General features: G+C 44.7%; 1 protein-coding gene across 2 annotated transcripts in view; it reads left to right on the top strand.

Annotated features, from left to right (window-relative positions):
- CFAP44 (cilia and flagella associated protein 44) overlaps positions 1 to 16,866 on the top strand; it is a 553,092-nt gene that overhangs the window by 87,009 nt on the left and 449,217 nt on the right. For both annotated transcript variants that reach the window (XM_033943382.1, XM_033943381.1), the window contains exon 7: positions 6,908 to 7,022. In XM_033943382.1, coding sequence (XP_033799273.1) covers positions 6,908 to 7,022 — 115 coding nt within the window. The remainder of the gene's footprint in view (positions 1 to 6,907; positions 7,023 to 16,866) is intronic.

The following is a 16,866-nucleotide window of genomic DNA, read 5'->3' as shown; positions in this document are numbered from 1 at the left end:
AAAGGTGATAGCATTTGGGGAAAAAAGGTATTCCAGAACATTTTTCTTGCTTATCTTCAATGTTCAGAGTAAATTGGAGGTTGCTCTGTTGGTCCTCTGTGGGGTTCTCATATGCCTCATATGTCCTGCCTGCCCTGTGCCCTGTCCCTAACAGCCTGCCACCCACTAGGCCTACCTGCCCTGTCCCTACCTACCTGCCATCCACTAGGCCTGCTTGCCCTGTCCCTACCTGCCTGCTCGCCACTAGGCCTGCCTGCCCTGTGCCCTACCTGCCCTGTGCCCTGTTCCTACCTGCCTGCCAGCTACTAGGCCTCCCTGCCCTGTTTCTGCCTGCCTGCCCTGTGCCCTGTCCCTACCTGCCTGCCAACCACTAGGCCTGCCTGACTTGTGCCTTGTCCCACCCTACCACTAGACCACCAGAGGGAGGATAGGGTACAGAACCTGGCAGGGAGGGGGGACAGGGTGCAGAGCTTGGCAAGGAGTGTGGGGTTGGGTGTAGAGCCTGGCAGGGAGAATTTGGTTCAGAATGGGTTTTTTCTTGTTTTCCTCCTCTAAATCTAGGGTGCGTCTTATGGTCAGGTGAGTCTTATGGAGTGAAAAATATGGAATGTGAAAAAGCTAATCAAATCGTATTAAAAAATTGAATGAGATATCTTTTTTCCTGAATCGGACAACACTAGTTATGATGTGATATGTACCTGGGACCTTTTGTGTGAAATTCACTGCGGTGCCCCTTAGATGGCTCTACTGCTCTGCTGGGATGTCTTTACAGCAAATTTAGTAAGTCTGCTGGTCTCCAGACATCCCAATGGCTTGTTTTTGTGTGTTTATTTCTTGGAAGTTTTTTGTTTGAAAATGGCCCTTAAAGATGCACTGAGCACAAAAATTTCTAAAATAGGAGTTTTCAAACAAAAAAGATAGATGTTTGTCTAGTTCAAAATGACCATGGTTGACACTGGATTTTGAGATGTTTTATGCAACATGTCTAAAATCAAATTTGGAAGTTATATCAAAATGTCCCTCCACATCTCCCAATTGATAGGTGGAGCATAGAAACTATTGGTAATTTTTGTATTTGAATTTTGAGATCACTTTGTGAAATGTAGTTTATTAAGAAGAATAAAGCATAAATCATAAACTTGTGATTATAGGTTAATCAAAGTATATACAGATAGCTTGTACAGATTCATTGCAATTTTTAGATATTCAGGGTGGCTTTTACAAAGCCGCAGTAGCAAGTCCTGGTGCGATAAATGCAATGCAGCCGATAGGAATTGAATGGGTTGCATCACATTTGCTATTTGGGAATCATTACTATTGCTTTGTAAAAGGGAACCTCAATTTTTAGAAGCTGATGGCACCTGAAGACTAGATTTACTACAGACAGGAGGTTGTGCCTGACATCTGTAAAACAGCTATGTTTAAACCGTTGTTGAAGAGACAAAATTGGAAAAGGAAAATTTAAATAACTATAAACCAATCTCGATACTCCCAGTTGTTGCGAAGATTATTGAATGTATTGTGTTGAAGTAATTAGAACAATTTGTGGAAGAGAAAAATTGGTTAGATACCCATCAATATGGTTTTAGGAAAGGGCATGGGGTCGGAACTCTTTTACTATCTACATTGTCTGTGCTTAGAAGAGTGTGGCTTTCTGTATGATGTCTTTGGATATACAGGGTTGCCTTTGATACCATAGATTGCAAACTATTAGATAAACTTTGAATAGGGGGAATAGGTAGGACAGTACTGAAATGGTTTAGGTCTTTTTTACTGGAGCGGAAATTTGTTGTGAAATGTAACTCTAAGATTTCAGAGATGATGAAGATGAAAAAGAAAGTTCACCAAGGCTCTGCGCTATCAGCACTGTTGTTTAACATTTATGTTGCATCTATAAGGTGGGTTCTTGAGGAACTAGGAATGCACTATCGTATTTATGCAGACAATATTCATTTAATTTCCCTGTGATTGATGGTGTAGATTATGTACAGAAAAAGCTGGAAGAATGTATGAATAAGATGTCATGTTGTATGCATAGGAATAAGTTGGTAATGAATGTCAAAAAAACTGAGGTGATGTATGTCAACCAATGTCAGCAAAGGCCTATGGGAGATCATGTCTGATCTTAGGGCATGTCATTGCAAACAGCCTAAATTAAAGGTAACAAAGGACCTTGGTACAGTTAAGAGGTGTGAAGAGGTGTTAAAAGACAGCTAAAATGTATTAAGATGTGTTAATGTGTGGTGCTTAATTTGGATATACAGTAAGCTAGGTTAATCAGAAACCACTGTCAAAGTGAAACTGGAAATTACATTTGACTCCTTCTCCAGTCTCTCACACCCTACTCACCTTATTCACCATTGTTTCAAACAGTTATAAAAGATAGGGGTACTTAACTTCAATAGATTCTATTTTTAGAATAAGACTCCAACCTAATCTTAAGGGGAGGGTCTATAGAGTGGGCAGACTTGATGGGCCTTGGCCCTTTTCTGCCGTCATCTTTCTATGTTTCTATGTTTCTATGTAACCTATAAAAAAACCCTCTCTGCAACACCCCCTCCCCCTCTCTGCAACACCTCTCTCTATCTGGAACATCACCATCTTCTTCTCTGTCTTTCCTCTGGACTCTGTAAGGCAGGGAAACTGTCTTTTCTCTCTCATTAAATGTAATGCTTGATGTATCTTTATAAAATTCTGCTTTTCTGTAATATTAAGTTTATTTCTGCACAATATATATATTCTTTATGCAAGTACTCTTAGCGGTCTTTGTCAGTAATTTTACTTCCTACTGAATCTTCTACGATGATATTGAACCGGGGACCTGGTGGATTGTAAGGCTGCCTCAACATTACCTTCCAAACCTTACATTTGGGAGGCTAAACCTTTTAATGTTCATAGGGAATGATGAAGTGCTCTTAGGCATGGGAAAGTTGAAAGCGCAAGATGTGATGCACCTGATTTCTCCTCATATCAGAATGTTAGGGGTACTATTGGATGCACAACTTATGATGTGGATGCATATTATGCATGTTATTCAAGTTTCAAGTTTTATTTTGATTTGATAAATCACTTATTCAAATTTACTAAGCGAGATACAATACAATAAAAATGAACATACATTTAGACATACTGTTTAAAATGTAAAAATAATGGGTTAGACTGACAAACTTACAGACTAATTGATACACAAGGGATGGAGGAATAAAGTTACAAATCAGTGCTTTAAAGTAGAAAAAAGAACCATAGATGGAAAAAAACAGGGAGGGGGTAGTATAATCCTGGAAGGTAACTACTTTACAATTTGAGTATAATTTAAAGATTAAAAGCATCTTTAAAAAGAAAACTTTTTAAGTTATTTTTAAAACGGCTGAAATCATTTTCCTCTCTTATATATTGAGGCAAAGTGTTCCAAAGTTGTGGGGCCATCACTAAAAACATATCATGGCGTCTGGTTCTGATAACTTTCAAGGAAGGGACTACTATGAGCTTTTGGATTGTAGATCGGAGGGAGCGCAGTGTATTATAAGGAATAAGCATTCTATTAATAAATTATGGTTCATTGGTGGACAGAGTTTTAAATACTGAGTAATATTTTAAAGGTGATACGATGGTTGATTGGAAGCCAGTGTGAATTGATCAGGAAAGGAGTAACGTGATCATATTTTTTACCGTTATGAATACCGTATTTTCACGCATATAACGCGCGCGTTATACACGGTTTTTACAAACCGTGCATAACCTTGCGCGTTATACGCGTGAGCGCGTTGTACAAAATTTTTTTTACATAGTTCTCACCCCCCCGCAGGACCGCTCGCACCCCCACCCCGAAGGACCGCTCGCACGCACCCGCACCCCCACCCCGAAGGACCGCTCGCACGCACTCCCACCCGCACCCCCACCCTGAAGGACACCTCGCACCCCCACAGCCTCCCGACCCCCCCCCCATCATGTAGAAGCTCCTACCGGTGTCCTGCTGCTTCCTCTTGGCGGTCCCGGCCCTTCTGTGAGCCCTGCGCTGCTTCTTTCGGCGGTCCCGCCCTTTCTCTGACATCAAGCCCTCTTGCCCCGCCGACTCCCCGACACGATCGGGGCAAGAGGGAGCTCAAGCCCTCTTGCCCCCCCCGACTCCCCGACATGATCAGGGCAAAAGGGAGCCCAAGCCCTCCTGGCTCTGGCGACCCCCCCGCCAGGGGGGGTCGCGGGTCGGCTGGGGGGCGGTCAGAGGTTCTTGGGGGGGGCGGTCGTTGGGGGGAGGGGGTTTGCGTCGAGGGCAGGAGGGCCTGGGATCCCTCCTGCCCGTATGTAGTGCGGGGTGGGGGTAGGGGGTCACCAGAGCCAGGAGGGCTTGGGCTCCCTCCTGGCCCGATATTGTCGGGGAGTTGGGGAGTCGGCGGGGCAAGAGGGCTTGGGCTCCCTTTTGCCCCGATCGTGTTGGGGAGTTGGGGGGGCAAGAGGGCTTGAGCTCCCTCTTGCCCTGATCGTGTCGGGGGTGCTGCGGTTGGCTGGGGCAAGAGGGCTGGAGCTCCCTCTTGCCCCGATCGTGTCGGGGAGTCGGCGGGGCAAGAGGGCTTGACGTCAGAGAAAGGGTGGGACCGCCAAGAGGAAGCAGCAGGACACCGGTAGGAGCTTCTACATGATGGGGGGGGGGGGTCGGGAGGCTGTGGGGGTGCGAGCGGTCCTTTAGGGTGGGGGTGCGGGTGCAGGTGGGAGTGCGTGCGAGCGATCCTTCGTGGTGGGGGTGCGGGTGCGTGCGAGCGGTCCTTCGGGGTGGGGGTGCGAGCGGTCCTGCGGGGGGGATGAATCGGACGTCGGGGGGGGCATCAGGCTTTCAGGGTGGGGACAGGACTTCAAGGGGGAGAGGAGAGTCGGAGCGGGTGAAAGGAGAGTCGGGGCGGGCGAAAGGAGAGTCGGGGTCTCCAGAGGAGAGTCGGGGCGGGCGAAAGGAGAGTCGGGCGGCGACGGGAGAGTCGGGCAGCATGCGCGGTATACGGGTGTGTGCGGTATATAAAAATTTCTTTACATAAATTACAGTTTCCCGCGCGCTATACCCGTGTGCGCGTTTTACACGGGTGCGCGTTATCTACGTGAAAATACGGTAAGTTTAACGACTGTGTTTTGTATTATTTGAAGATGCTTCCTTTCTTTTTGTGTGATGTTTATTAATAATGAATTGCAATAATCAAGTTTAGCAATAATTAAGGAGTGGATTAAAACGTTTAGTGATTTTGGCTCGAGAAACTTAGAAATCGAGCGAATCATGCGTAATTTATAGAAGCTGAATTTAATAGTATTACTTATATGGTCGTGATAGGAGAAGTTATCATCAATAATGACACCCAATATTTTTAAAGATGTTACTAAATCCAGATGAATGTTATTAAGAGTGAAAGGAATACTCACGCTTATTCCCTTTTTTCCACGGGAAAAGTAAAGCTTTTGGTTTTTGTATATTTAGAGATAGCATTTAGGAGCTTTTTTATCAATTAAGATTATCATCTAGAGTGAGAACTATGATGTCTAAGACTGATTTCCAGACTGTGGTACAAAGCATTGTTGGACTTTTGTAATTCACTGTTGATGGGAATTGCAAAAGTTAAAATCAAGGCGCTGCAGAGGCCGTTCAGAAAGCTGCAGCAAGAATGAGCAGGGTTGCTGATTGAAATGAGGATTGAAATAAAGTCTTGATAATTGTACACTAGGTGATCTACAGGGTAGCTTCCTGGTATCTAACTCAAATGTTGAAATATTACATACCTCTTAGATCCTTGAGAGCTCAGTTTACAATACGACTATCACTTGAAGCACTTGGAGAGATACACTATAGGAATACACAAATATCAGTAATCTCAGTAGCGGGTCCAAGCTTGTGGAATGCACTGCCAGGATACTTAAGATTATGTAGGAACAAAATGTCTTTTAAAAAGCAACTAAAAACCTTTTTATTTGTTAAGGCTTTTTATTAGCTTAATATTGTGAAAGCTATTTTAGAGCTTTGTAAGCACAATCTTTTATCTGCTGTATTCTACTTTTAGTCAAATATAAAGAGGGGACGAGTTACAACCAATTTAACAAGAGTGATAAAGTGCATATGTTTTAGTAAAGAGAAATCACTCTATGGACCTATTCAAAGAGCTATATGGATGATATAACAAAGTTCACAAAAACTTGCTCAGAATCATGGAGGGGAAAACTGGGGCGAACCCCAGAAAAAAACCACCTCACAGCCCAATCATCGCATGGAAAGTAAACAAAACATTATATCATTTCATAAATATTTTATGTTATGAAAAACCACTAACGTTAAGCACATTGTTTACTGGGCATACGTCAAAGCTTTGGAAAAAACTAAGCAAACTTAACTTGCAGCTTGCAGGTTCCACTTCTACTTTTAAGCAGAGATGTTTTAGGATATGTAGGAAAGGGCCTGTATGATGCTGTTTGTTATGATTGTATGTATATAAATATGTATGTTTTATTGTTATCTGTTTAGTTATTAAGTGGAGAAGAAATTTTTTAAATAAATAAATATTTACTAATGGAGTCTTTGGGGGATAGAAATCATTTGCATGTAAGTTACTGGGAGAAGAATAAAGTGTACTCTTTCCATTATAAAATCTCCAGAACAAAAGACTAGGTCTAATTAATCAAACTCATTGTTTAAATCACTGTTTGACACTGTTTAAATTCTGTCAAACCTAAGTAAACCTATTATCAAGGGAGAAATGCAGGGCTTCAATAGGGCTGAAAAAGGTCAGTTTGAAGAATATAGTTGCTCATTGATAAGGTTGGTCCTGTCTATAATTTATTTCTCAAAAGATTGAATAGGTAATCAAGTAACCCAGCTACTGTTCTAAACTACTGTTTCGTTTTGGAACTTTTAAAATACTGAGTATTTCTCTTTGTCAAGGTTTTGGAAGATGGCGCGAACATTCACAGGCCTTAAACTTCAAGGTGCACTGGGGAGGTTCGGTAAAACAGCACTGACTGACATAGAAGGCTATGTGGAACTGCCAGATGGGAAAGTGAGGAAAAATGCAATTTTTTTTTCTCTCCCTCCTCTCACCATTCTATATTTTTATACTTTGTATTTCTTGCCCAGCTACTTAAGAAAGAAAAATCTATGCTGTTGTTTTAATGTTAGTTATGTTGTGGCAGCTCTTTGAATTTGGTTTCCATTCTGTAAACATGATGAATCTTAGGATAGAAGAAAGGAATGTATGGTGTTGTGATAATACTCACTCAAACCTCAACAGGCATTACATGGCTTTATGAGGAGGATGATATACACGTGCTTTAGGTGGGCTAGACTTGGACATCTTATGGGGATAATCAAACCTTTTGCAAAATGTCCTGGACGGAACTTAGATGTTTTGGAATAGACCTCTTTTGGAAGCATCTAATTGCCAAAAAGGTTTCCAAACTGACTAGATAACTACTGGAGGGATTAAATAATGATTCCCCCCACTCCCCCAATGGTAACTGATCCCCTCCTTCCCCCCAAAAGTATGACTGAAATAGTAAATACCTGTCTCTAAAACAGCAGCACCTAGTACGGGAAATCCTAATAGAGCATTACACAGGTGCCTTAAGTAGCCAGATGGGTGGGCTAGTGAACCATAGAGAGGAGGAGCCAGACCCATAAGGCACTCTAACCACAACATCTATGATGTTATGTATGAGCCCAGCAAGAGGATGAATGCCAGTCTTTGGGCTCCTGGCTTTACACTGAAAATCAGTCAAATTTACTGAAAAAGTGAATTCCACTACTGTTGCTACGGCTTCAGTTAGAGCAGGGGTGTCTGGCTGAGCGGTGCCAGTTTTGGGGGTTACACCTGGGCCCCTCCAGGTCCCTATTCCACCCTCCCTCGGTGTTTGAGGGTCCTATGGTCTCTGTATTTTTTCTTCTTTTCCAGTTGGTTTAAAAATAAAAAAAGAGACCGTTTAGAAGGAGTAGTGTTTTGCTCTATCTTTCTCTTTCACACTGCAATTACTGTCCCTGCAATTGTGAGTATATATTATTTTTATATTGTGCGTGGGTATTCAGCATGTAAGTTCTGCGAGTACGGTATGTGCTTTTTATTTGTGCGGCTCATGGCCGCAGAGGGTGTTAAGTGGTGTTTGCACTGTAGAAAGGGTGTTCACCATTGGACCTCTGCATGGTAGGCTGCTCGAACGGTGCCCTCATGGAATCCAATATGGCGGCAGGGGCAGTGTGGTTTCCTGTGTGCCTGAGGCGGCTTTGTTTGTTTAGACTTCGGTAGGCCTTGTGGCTTCAGGTTTGTCAGGTCATGGACAGGAATTAGGAGCAGATATGGATGTTAGTGGAGTGTCTTTGGGGCTGGGCTCATCAGATCCGGCACTTCTATATGCTGGCTCTTCGGCAATGCCATTTTCCACAGTGTTTGTATTATTGATGCATCAGGATTTTCTTATGTGCGGATCTGCTGCAGTTCCATCTGGGAGGTGTTCCTAGGACAATTGCCTTTTAATGGACCAGCTATCAGGGACAGCTGGGGTCAGGGCTCAGAGTGCTCAAAGATGTAGGGTGGAAACCGCGGCGGCAGTAGACCTTGCTGTGAGCCCTGGTAGGTCATCTCCTCTCATGAGCTCCATGATGGATGGGGATATGCAGGATCTGCATGATTTGGACATAGGGGAGTCTCAATCAAGTGAGGTAGACAACCGCAAGGCCCTTCGTCTTTTCCACAGAGAGAGGCACTGCCCACATTTATTACTAAGGTGCTCCAGGGACTACAAATTTCTGAGCATGTGCCAGTTGTCTGTGCCACCTTACCCTCTCATGGCCAGCACAAAGAAGTCCTCCAAGTTCTTTCCGGTTCATGAAGCCATGAAGGAGCTCATTGAGGCTCAGTGGACTTCTCCGAAGGCGGGATTGTGAGTGGCAAAGGCAATTTACCAGTTGTACCCACTGGTGCTGGATGAGATGGAGGGGTTGTAGTATCCTAAAGTGGACACGCTGGTGGTGGTGGTTACCAAAAAGACCACCCTTCTGGTGGAAGGGGGGTTGCTTTGAAGGACATGCAGGACAAACAGCTGGAGGCGTTAATTAAGTCATCGTTTGTGGTAGCCCTGACTTTGCAGGTGGCGGTGTGTAGTTTGTATGCTGCTCGAGCCTGTCTGCAGTGAGTGCAGTATATGATGGATGGACTGGTGGAGGCTGGTGTTACCCTGCCTCCAGAGTTCCCGGATGTGGAGATGGGTTTGGCGTACTTGGCGAATGCCTTGTATGATGTCATTCACGCTTCAGCTAAACAGATGGCTCTAGCAGTGGTGTCACGTCGGTCCTTGTGGCTTTGCCATTGGGTAGTAGATGCAGCTTCTAAGTTACTGCTGGTTCACCTTCCATTTAAGGGCCATATATTGTTTGGTGAGGATTTGGAGAAGTTAGTTAAGGATTTTGGGGATTCTAAATCCCAGCGTTTGCCAGAGGATAAGCCTAAGAGATCCTTTAAGGCACAGCCGGCCCGTCCATGTTTTAAAGATGCCAAGAGGTATAGGCTTGGTAAGCCATCTTACCCTTCCTTTTATGAGTCTTCTCTTCCTTCTAAGCTGAAATTTACTCAGAAGAGTTCTTTTTGTCCTGCCAAAGCCTCCAACTCTGTCATCCTGTCCTCAGGCCTCCCATGCTTCCTAATGGCAGAGTCTCGGCTCCCTTCATCAATGTGATAGGGGGACAGCTGTCCTTCTTTCTGGCGGAGTGGGCCAAGATCACTTCCGACCACTTAGACATTAATTGAGATAGTTACAAGTTAGAGTTTTCCTTTCCTGTCACAGATTCTTTCTTGGTGTTCCCGTTCAGGTGCTGCCAAAGTGATGTCGGCACAAAGCACTCTCCAGGTACTCCTGAACATGGGGGCTGTGGTTCCAGTGCCTCAGGAGCAGCAGGGACAGGGGAGATACTCCATTTACTTTGTGGTGCCGAAGAAAGGGGGGGGGTCTGGCTGGCTGGTTCTGGATCTCAGCGAGTCAAACAGTTTCTCCATGTCAGACACTTCAGAATGGAGACTGTGAGTTCGGTGATTGCCGCGGTTCAACTGGGCAAATTTCTTACAGCTCTGGACCTTGAGGAGGCATACTTGCATATCCCCATCTGGCCCCTGCACCAACAGGTTCACACATACTTGGACGATTGGTTGATCCGAGCTTCTTCCCGTCAAGAAAGTTTGCGGGTTACTCAGAGGGCGATTTCTCTGCTGCAGTCATTGGGCTGGTTGATAAACTTTTAGGAAAGTTCCTTCGTTCCTTCTCAGTCATTGGTGCATCTGGGAGTCAGATTTGACACGGCCTAGGGGAAGGTCTTTCTGCCCAAGGACCGGGGCATGAAGTTGCAGTCTCAGGTTCGCTTGCTGATCCGGGTGCTGTGCCCACGGGTGTGGGATTTTGTCCAGGTTTGGGGCTATTGTGATGGTGGCTCTGGAGGTAGTTCCCTGGGCCCACTTTCATATGAGGCCTCTTCAGCGGTCTCTTCTCTCCCAATGGTCTCCGGTGTCTCAGGATTAAGGCCCTGCGCAGCATGGATTGGTAGCTGGACAGTGCCAGTCTGTTCCAAGGGATGACCCTTGTGACCCCAGAGTGGCTGGTGGTCACGACAGATACCAATCTGACCGGCTGGGGGACTCAGCGCCTGCAGGCATCAGTGCATGGAGTGTGGTCCCTGGAGGAAGCTCGGTGCACCATCAGTCTCCTGGAATTTGAGAACGATCAGATTTGCCTTGTTGCAGTTTCAGAATCTGATTCAGGGCAGACCGATAAGGGTCCTCTCAGACAGTATCACGGCGGTCGCCTACATCAACAGGCAAAGGGGCACGAGGAGCCCTCAACTACTCAGGACTTCCTCAGCAGAAATCTTCTAGATCCAGAAGCATGGGAAACTGTCGCAGGAGGCGTTCCAGCTCATAGTTTAAAGATGGGGGCATCTGGAATTGGACCTCATGGCCTCGGTTTGAAATGCAAAACCTACTTGTTTCTTCAGCAGACATCGGGAACCATTTTTCGAGGAGGTGGACGCATTGGCTCTCCTGTGGCCTCCAGGTAGCCTTCTGTATGTCTTTCCCCTGGCCGATGATAGGCCAAGTGTTACATGGGGTTGCTTGCTTCAGGGGGGAAGTAGGCTTTGTGGCTCTGGATTAGCCACGCCGTCCATGGTATGCGGATCTGCTGGGTCTGGCGATGGGATTCCTCTCTGGCTGCCAGTAACGCCAGAAGTGCTAATGCAGGATCTGATCCGGATGGATGATCCCTCCTGCTTTGGTCTTACGACCTGGCTATTGATCAGTTGAGGCTGAGGCTAAAGTATTTTCATAACAGATTATTTCTACTCTGCTGCAGGCAAAGAAGAGGTCTACATCCACGGCTTATGCCCGGATTTGGATAGTTTTCGAGACATCGTGTAGTCAGTCGTGTAGGGGTCTTTCCCCTTTTCAGGCTTCTCTGTCTCATATTCTAGACTTCTTACAGTATGGAGTGTCTAAAGAGTTGGCATTCAATTCACTCAAAGTTCAAGTGGCGGCCATCACCTGTTACAGGGGCCAAATGTCTTGCTCTTCCTTGGTTTCTATGCCTGAGGTAGTACGCTTTCTGAAAGAAGTGCAGCGTCTTTATCCACCTTTGCGGAGGCCCTGTCTAGACTGGAGCCTTCGCTTGGTGCTTTGTGGTTTGCAGGGTGCCCCCTTCAAACCCTTGAGCATGGTTTCCCTCAAAGATATCACCCAGGAGATGATCTTTCTGGTGGCTCTGGCGTCGGGTGTCTGAGCTGCAGGCTCTGTCCTGCAGGAATCCATTTCTGTGTTTCATGGCGGCCTGGGTGTCAGTACGGCCAGTTCCTTTCTTCCTAAGGTGATTTCTTCTTTTCATGTCAATCACTTTGTTTCTCCCCTCTTTCAGGGAGTACTATGGGTTGCGCTTTCCAGACTTTGTACCTTCTCGATGTGCAGAGGATGCTGTTACACTAATAACTTTAAGCAGTCGGATCACCTCTTTGTCATGTTCTCGGGCCCTAAGAAGGCCTTGGCAGCTTCCAAGGCTTTGATGGCCTATTGGGTCCAGGAAGCTATTTCTTCTGTGTACTTCCTGGCTGGTAAGCCGGTTCCACTGGATTTGTGCGAGCACTTTACTAGAGCGGTTGCGACTTCTTGGGTGGAGCCCAAAGGCTTTTCCTTAGAGGAGATTTGTAGGGCTGCGACGTGGTCTTCCTCGAATACGTTCTCCAAGCATTACCATTTGGATGTGACCGCGCATGGGGAGTCTGCATTTGGTGCTTTGGCTATCGCGGAGGCTTCGTTGGCTTCACACCCTGCTGAGGATTGCTTTGCTACATCCCACTAGTCTCTGGATTCATCTGCTACTGTTGCCAAGGAAGGAAAAATTATGCCTTACCTGTTAATTTTCTCTCCTTTAGACACAGCAAATGAATCCAGAGCACCACCCATTCAGGATTTGGGATTTTTCTGTAGTTGCTTCCCATTGAGGAGGTTTTTCGTGCCATTGTTGCGGTTGCTAGTTGGTCCATGGTTAGACTTTGTTCTTGGAAAGAAGTTTTTTTTATATGCATGTAGTTGTGTGGTTCCTGATGCTTGAGCAAGGAGTGATGCTAAATGGCAAGAAGGGGTTCCATCCAAAAAAAGCACCTGCAATTCAGTTCTCTATCTCCACCTGCTGGTAGATGTGCAGTATCCCAGTAGTCTCTGGATTTATCTGTGATGTCTAAAGGAAAGAAAATTAACAGGTAATGCATAATTTTTCCATATTGCCATATAAGTGCCACCTGCAGCCATAAGGCTTATTGGGATGGTAGACAGATGGGTATAGTAGGTTTTGGGGGAGTTATGGAGGGCTCACAATAAATTATAAGGATTGCACCCTTTATGTGAAGTTCACAGCAGTGCCCTCTGTTGGCATATCTTTGTAGCCAGTCCATTAGAATGGCAGCCCTTCCCACATCTAAATGGTGCTGATTTGCAGGATTCTAACCTGGACGGTTTTGTGGTAGAAATTGGTGAATAAAGTTAAATGACGTAGTGGTCTAGATTTTATGTCATCCAAGTATGTGATTTTTGGGAAAAATTTTTTAGCAAGAACTGTCCAAGTTAGACTTAGATGTCCTTTTTGAAAATGACCCTCTTGGTCTACTATGGTTTCTTTTGTATCCTTGCTATCAGGATGCCCTTATCTTTTCCGATTTGGTAATATCTTTTTTAAAGATACTTTGTTCTGAACCATGTTCTTTTGAACAACTGTCGGCCTTCCCCCAGTTTCTAAAAAGTTGCTCTATCTCCTTTTTTAACATAATCCTTTATTAAAATATATGCCACAGTAAAATGACAAAACATGTCATATTTAACAACAAAAAATAATGAACAGTAGAAATGAAACCTGTTGGATACACGTGATTTCTTCTATGCGTCCATCTGCCAATTCAAGAGATCCACCCCTCCCCAAACGATCCGCCACCCCCCATTCTTTCAACAGCTAAGGATAGCAACAGACCCCCAGTCTCTGAAGCCCCACTCAACGACCTCCTTTCTGCCAGGTCTGGAACTTTTTCCACTGCTGATCAAATGATTCCAAGTGATGATGTTGAACGGTAGTCAGGAGATATATATCGTATCACTTGTCCATCTCATCCACCACTCTACCCCAGTCTAGTGTGACCTGTTGCTTCCAGGTAGATCTAAGTATCAAATGTGCTGCTGTGAGTCTCAACATACATAATTTATCATCTCTCTTATCCAACTCCTCCACTTTCACATTAAGCAAAGCAATTTCGATTGAGCGATTCACCTGTACACCAAAGACCTGTGTTAACATCTGAAACACCTTCTCCCAGAAGGGATGTGCCCACTTAAAAACCCACCAAATAGGTATATATGTTCCCATCTCTCCACACCCCTCCAACAATCCATCCTCCCCTCCTTCCTGGTGACTTAAGATTAGTAGAGTAGCATGAGCACTTTATAGCCATTCTCTGCAAAAGTGGTGGATCTCTCTTAAGGACCCAGCAGACAAGGTCCCTCCTTTCTTCTCCCAGCTCATCTTTTAGCCCCTTAAGGGCTCAGCGGACCAGACCACCTCCCATATTAAAATTATAAATCCTCCTTAGCCGGCACCCTTTTTCTCTCTTCTTACTGGTCTATTTACTTTTGTTTTACATTTCTGCTACCTAGCAGCCTCAGATCAGCCCCTGTAGTCTCCACTAATTTTCATCATGAAGTCACCTCCTTGGTTCTTTCTTCTCTTACTCTGCTCACTTCTCAATACCACTCACTGCACAAATCTCTCTCTCCCAATACTAATGTTAGTGAGATCTGCCCTGGCCTCAGAATCCCCATACAGATGCGCTCCAGAAATTACCCCTTTAAAAAAATCCCTCGAGGCATCAACTATGCTTCTTTAAAGCCTGTACCTACTGCCAATTTGTCCAACCTTACCTCTGATTCCCTCACTCCAGTCTTGACAATGTATTGCAATGCCAGATCAGCATGTAACAAGACTCAAATATTAAATGATTTACTTGGAGATTCTGATTCTGGATTCCTGTGCATTATGGAATCATGGATTGAAAAAGACGATTTATTTACACAAAACAAACTCTGTTCCCACGGCTGTTAAGACCTCTTCTTGTCCAGAAATAGCTGGAAAAGAGGAGGCCTGGCACTTCTCTACAAATCATTCTTTGACGTTCAGCTCCTCGAAAAGGGTAGTGACACACCACTAGAATATATGCTAGCCTCATGAACTCCATTATCACCCACTGGGCATTTTGCTATATCGTCCACCAATCCCTTGGAATAAATCCTCCGAACTTGTTTTTGAGACCATAACAAGCGCTTTCCTAAAATTTCGAAGATTACAGATTATTTGTGATATCAATCTCCACCTTGACCAGCAAAACCTCTAAAAATGACTCCTCTATTCTCCCCTCCTCTCCAGCAGCAGACGACCCGGCAAAATTCTTCAAGAGACCAGTTACTTCTCATTATTCAGACTACTGTCTACAAGCTGCAGTCTCTAGGTTTTCTCATCAACTACCAGAAGTCCAACCTCACTCCAACTTACTCCCTCACGTTCATTGTAGCACTTCTGGATACTGTGACAGTGAAAGCCTTGGGAGAGACATCAGGCCGTTATCGCTCTTACAGCTCAATTCAGACAATCTTCAGCTCTACCAGTCTGCATTGTTAAACATCTCTTGGGTCACATGGTAGCTTCAATAAGTGCCAAATGCAAGACTTCACATGAGGCCTTTACAGTGGCACCTGAAGATGCACTGGGATCAAAGACATCATCCTCCTACAAAGCTGATTTCTTTACCAGCAATGATTCAAGATTCCCTCCTGTGGTGGATTTCCTCTCCATACTTAAAAGATGGCTGCCTTTTTCAATCTCTGCTGCCTCTTCTCGCAATCAGGACAAATGCCTCCAGGGCTGGGGAGCGCATTTCAACCAATTGCGAACTCAAGGATGATGGTCTATCACTGAACACTCCCTGCACATCAACCATCTCGAGCTGCAGGAAGTGAATTATGTGCTTCAGGCTTTTTGCCCTTGGATTTGTGGCAAACGCATACTTCTTCAGACAGACAATCAGGTCATGATGTTTTATGTAAACCAACAGAGAGGTTCGGGCTCTGCAGAGAATCTTGCCGCCTGTGGACCTATGCTCTGCCTCTACAAGTCCATCTACAAGTGGTATACATCCTGGGGGAGCACAATATCTTTGTAGACTCTCTGAGCAGAAAACTGGACCTTCACGAATGGTCTCTCCATTTGTCTGTCTTGCAACAAGATTTTCAGCTTTGGGTAACTCCCATACTGGATCTCTTTGCTTCACAACACAATGCCAAATTCATCCAGTTCTGTTCCTTTCGACTAGCTTTTCAAGCCATAGCAAGGGATGCTTTCACCATTCATTGAAGTCACAACCTACTTTATGTCTTTCCGCCATTTCCTCTCATCTCCAAGGTACTTCAGAAAGTTTCCAGGGATGCAGCTCACATCATACTCATTGCTCCTCATTGGGAAAGGCAAATCTGGTATCCACTCCTGTTGGATCTTCTGGACACTTCCCTGATACCTCTGGGAGACCATCCATCTCTTCTCTCTCAACAGAATGGGCAGTTGCTTCATCCCAATCTCTGCTGTCTCAGTTTCACAGCCTGGAAATTTAAACCTCAAATTTAGCAGGTTACACTTACCTCAACCTGTGTAGACTGCTGTTCTTGCAGCTGGATGCCCGTCTATCAGAAAGTCCTATCACTCCAAGTGGAAACGTTTTTTCTATCTGGTCACAGTAGTACAAGCAGAATCCTTTTCTTTGTCCTGTCGACTTTGTTTTATCTTATCTCCTACATTTGTTGGATTCTGCACTCAAATCCAACTCAGTCCGTTTTCATCTGGCAACGATCTCAGCTTTCCATCCTGTTATAGATGGTAAACCAATTTTATATCATCCTCTGGTTTCTCGTTTTCTCAAAGGTCTTGATAATCTTCGACCTTCCCTGCGAGATCTTCCTCCAGCATGGGACCTGAATTTGGTTCTGGATGTTTTAATGCATGACCCTTTTGAACCATTGGGATCTGCTTCACTTTCTTTTCTTACTTGGAAAACTGCTTTTCTTACTAACTTCAGCCAGGAGAGTTAGTGAACTTCAAGCACTGGTCACCTATTACCCGTTTCTCCAGTTCTTTCCTAATAAAGTACATTTACAAACTCATCCAAAATATCTTCCTAAAGTTGTCACAAATTTTCATCTTAACCAAACTATTACTTTACCTTCAGTTTTTCCTCCTTTCCAGCAGAGCAGATGCTTCATACCTTGGACTGTAGAAGAGCATTACTTTTTTTTT

Source organism: Geotrypetes seraphini, chromosome 4 (assembly GCF_902459505.1).
Source record: "Geotrypetes seraphini chromosome 4, aGeoSer1.1, whole genome shotgun sequence".
Lineage (NCBI taxonomy): Eukaryota > Metazoa > Chordata > Amphibia > Gymnophiona > Dermophiidae > Geotrypetes > Geotrypetes seraphini.
Note: the sequence above shows the minus strand (reverse complement) of the source record. Positions and strands in the feature narration are given on the sequence as shown.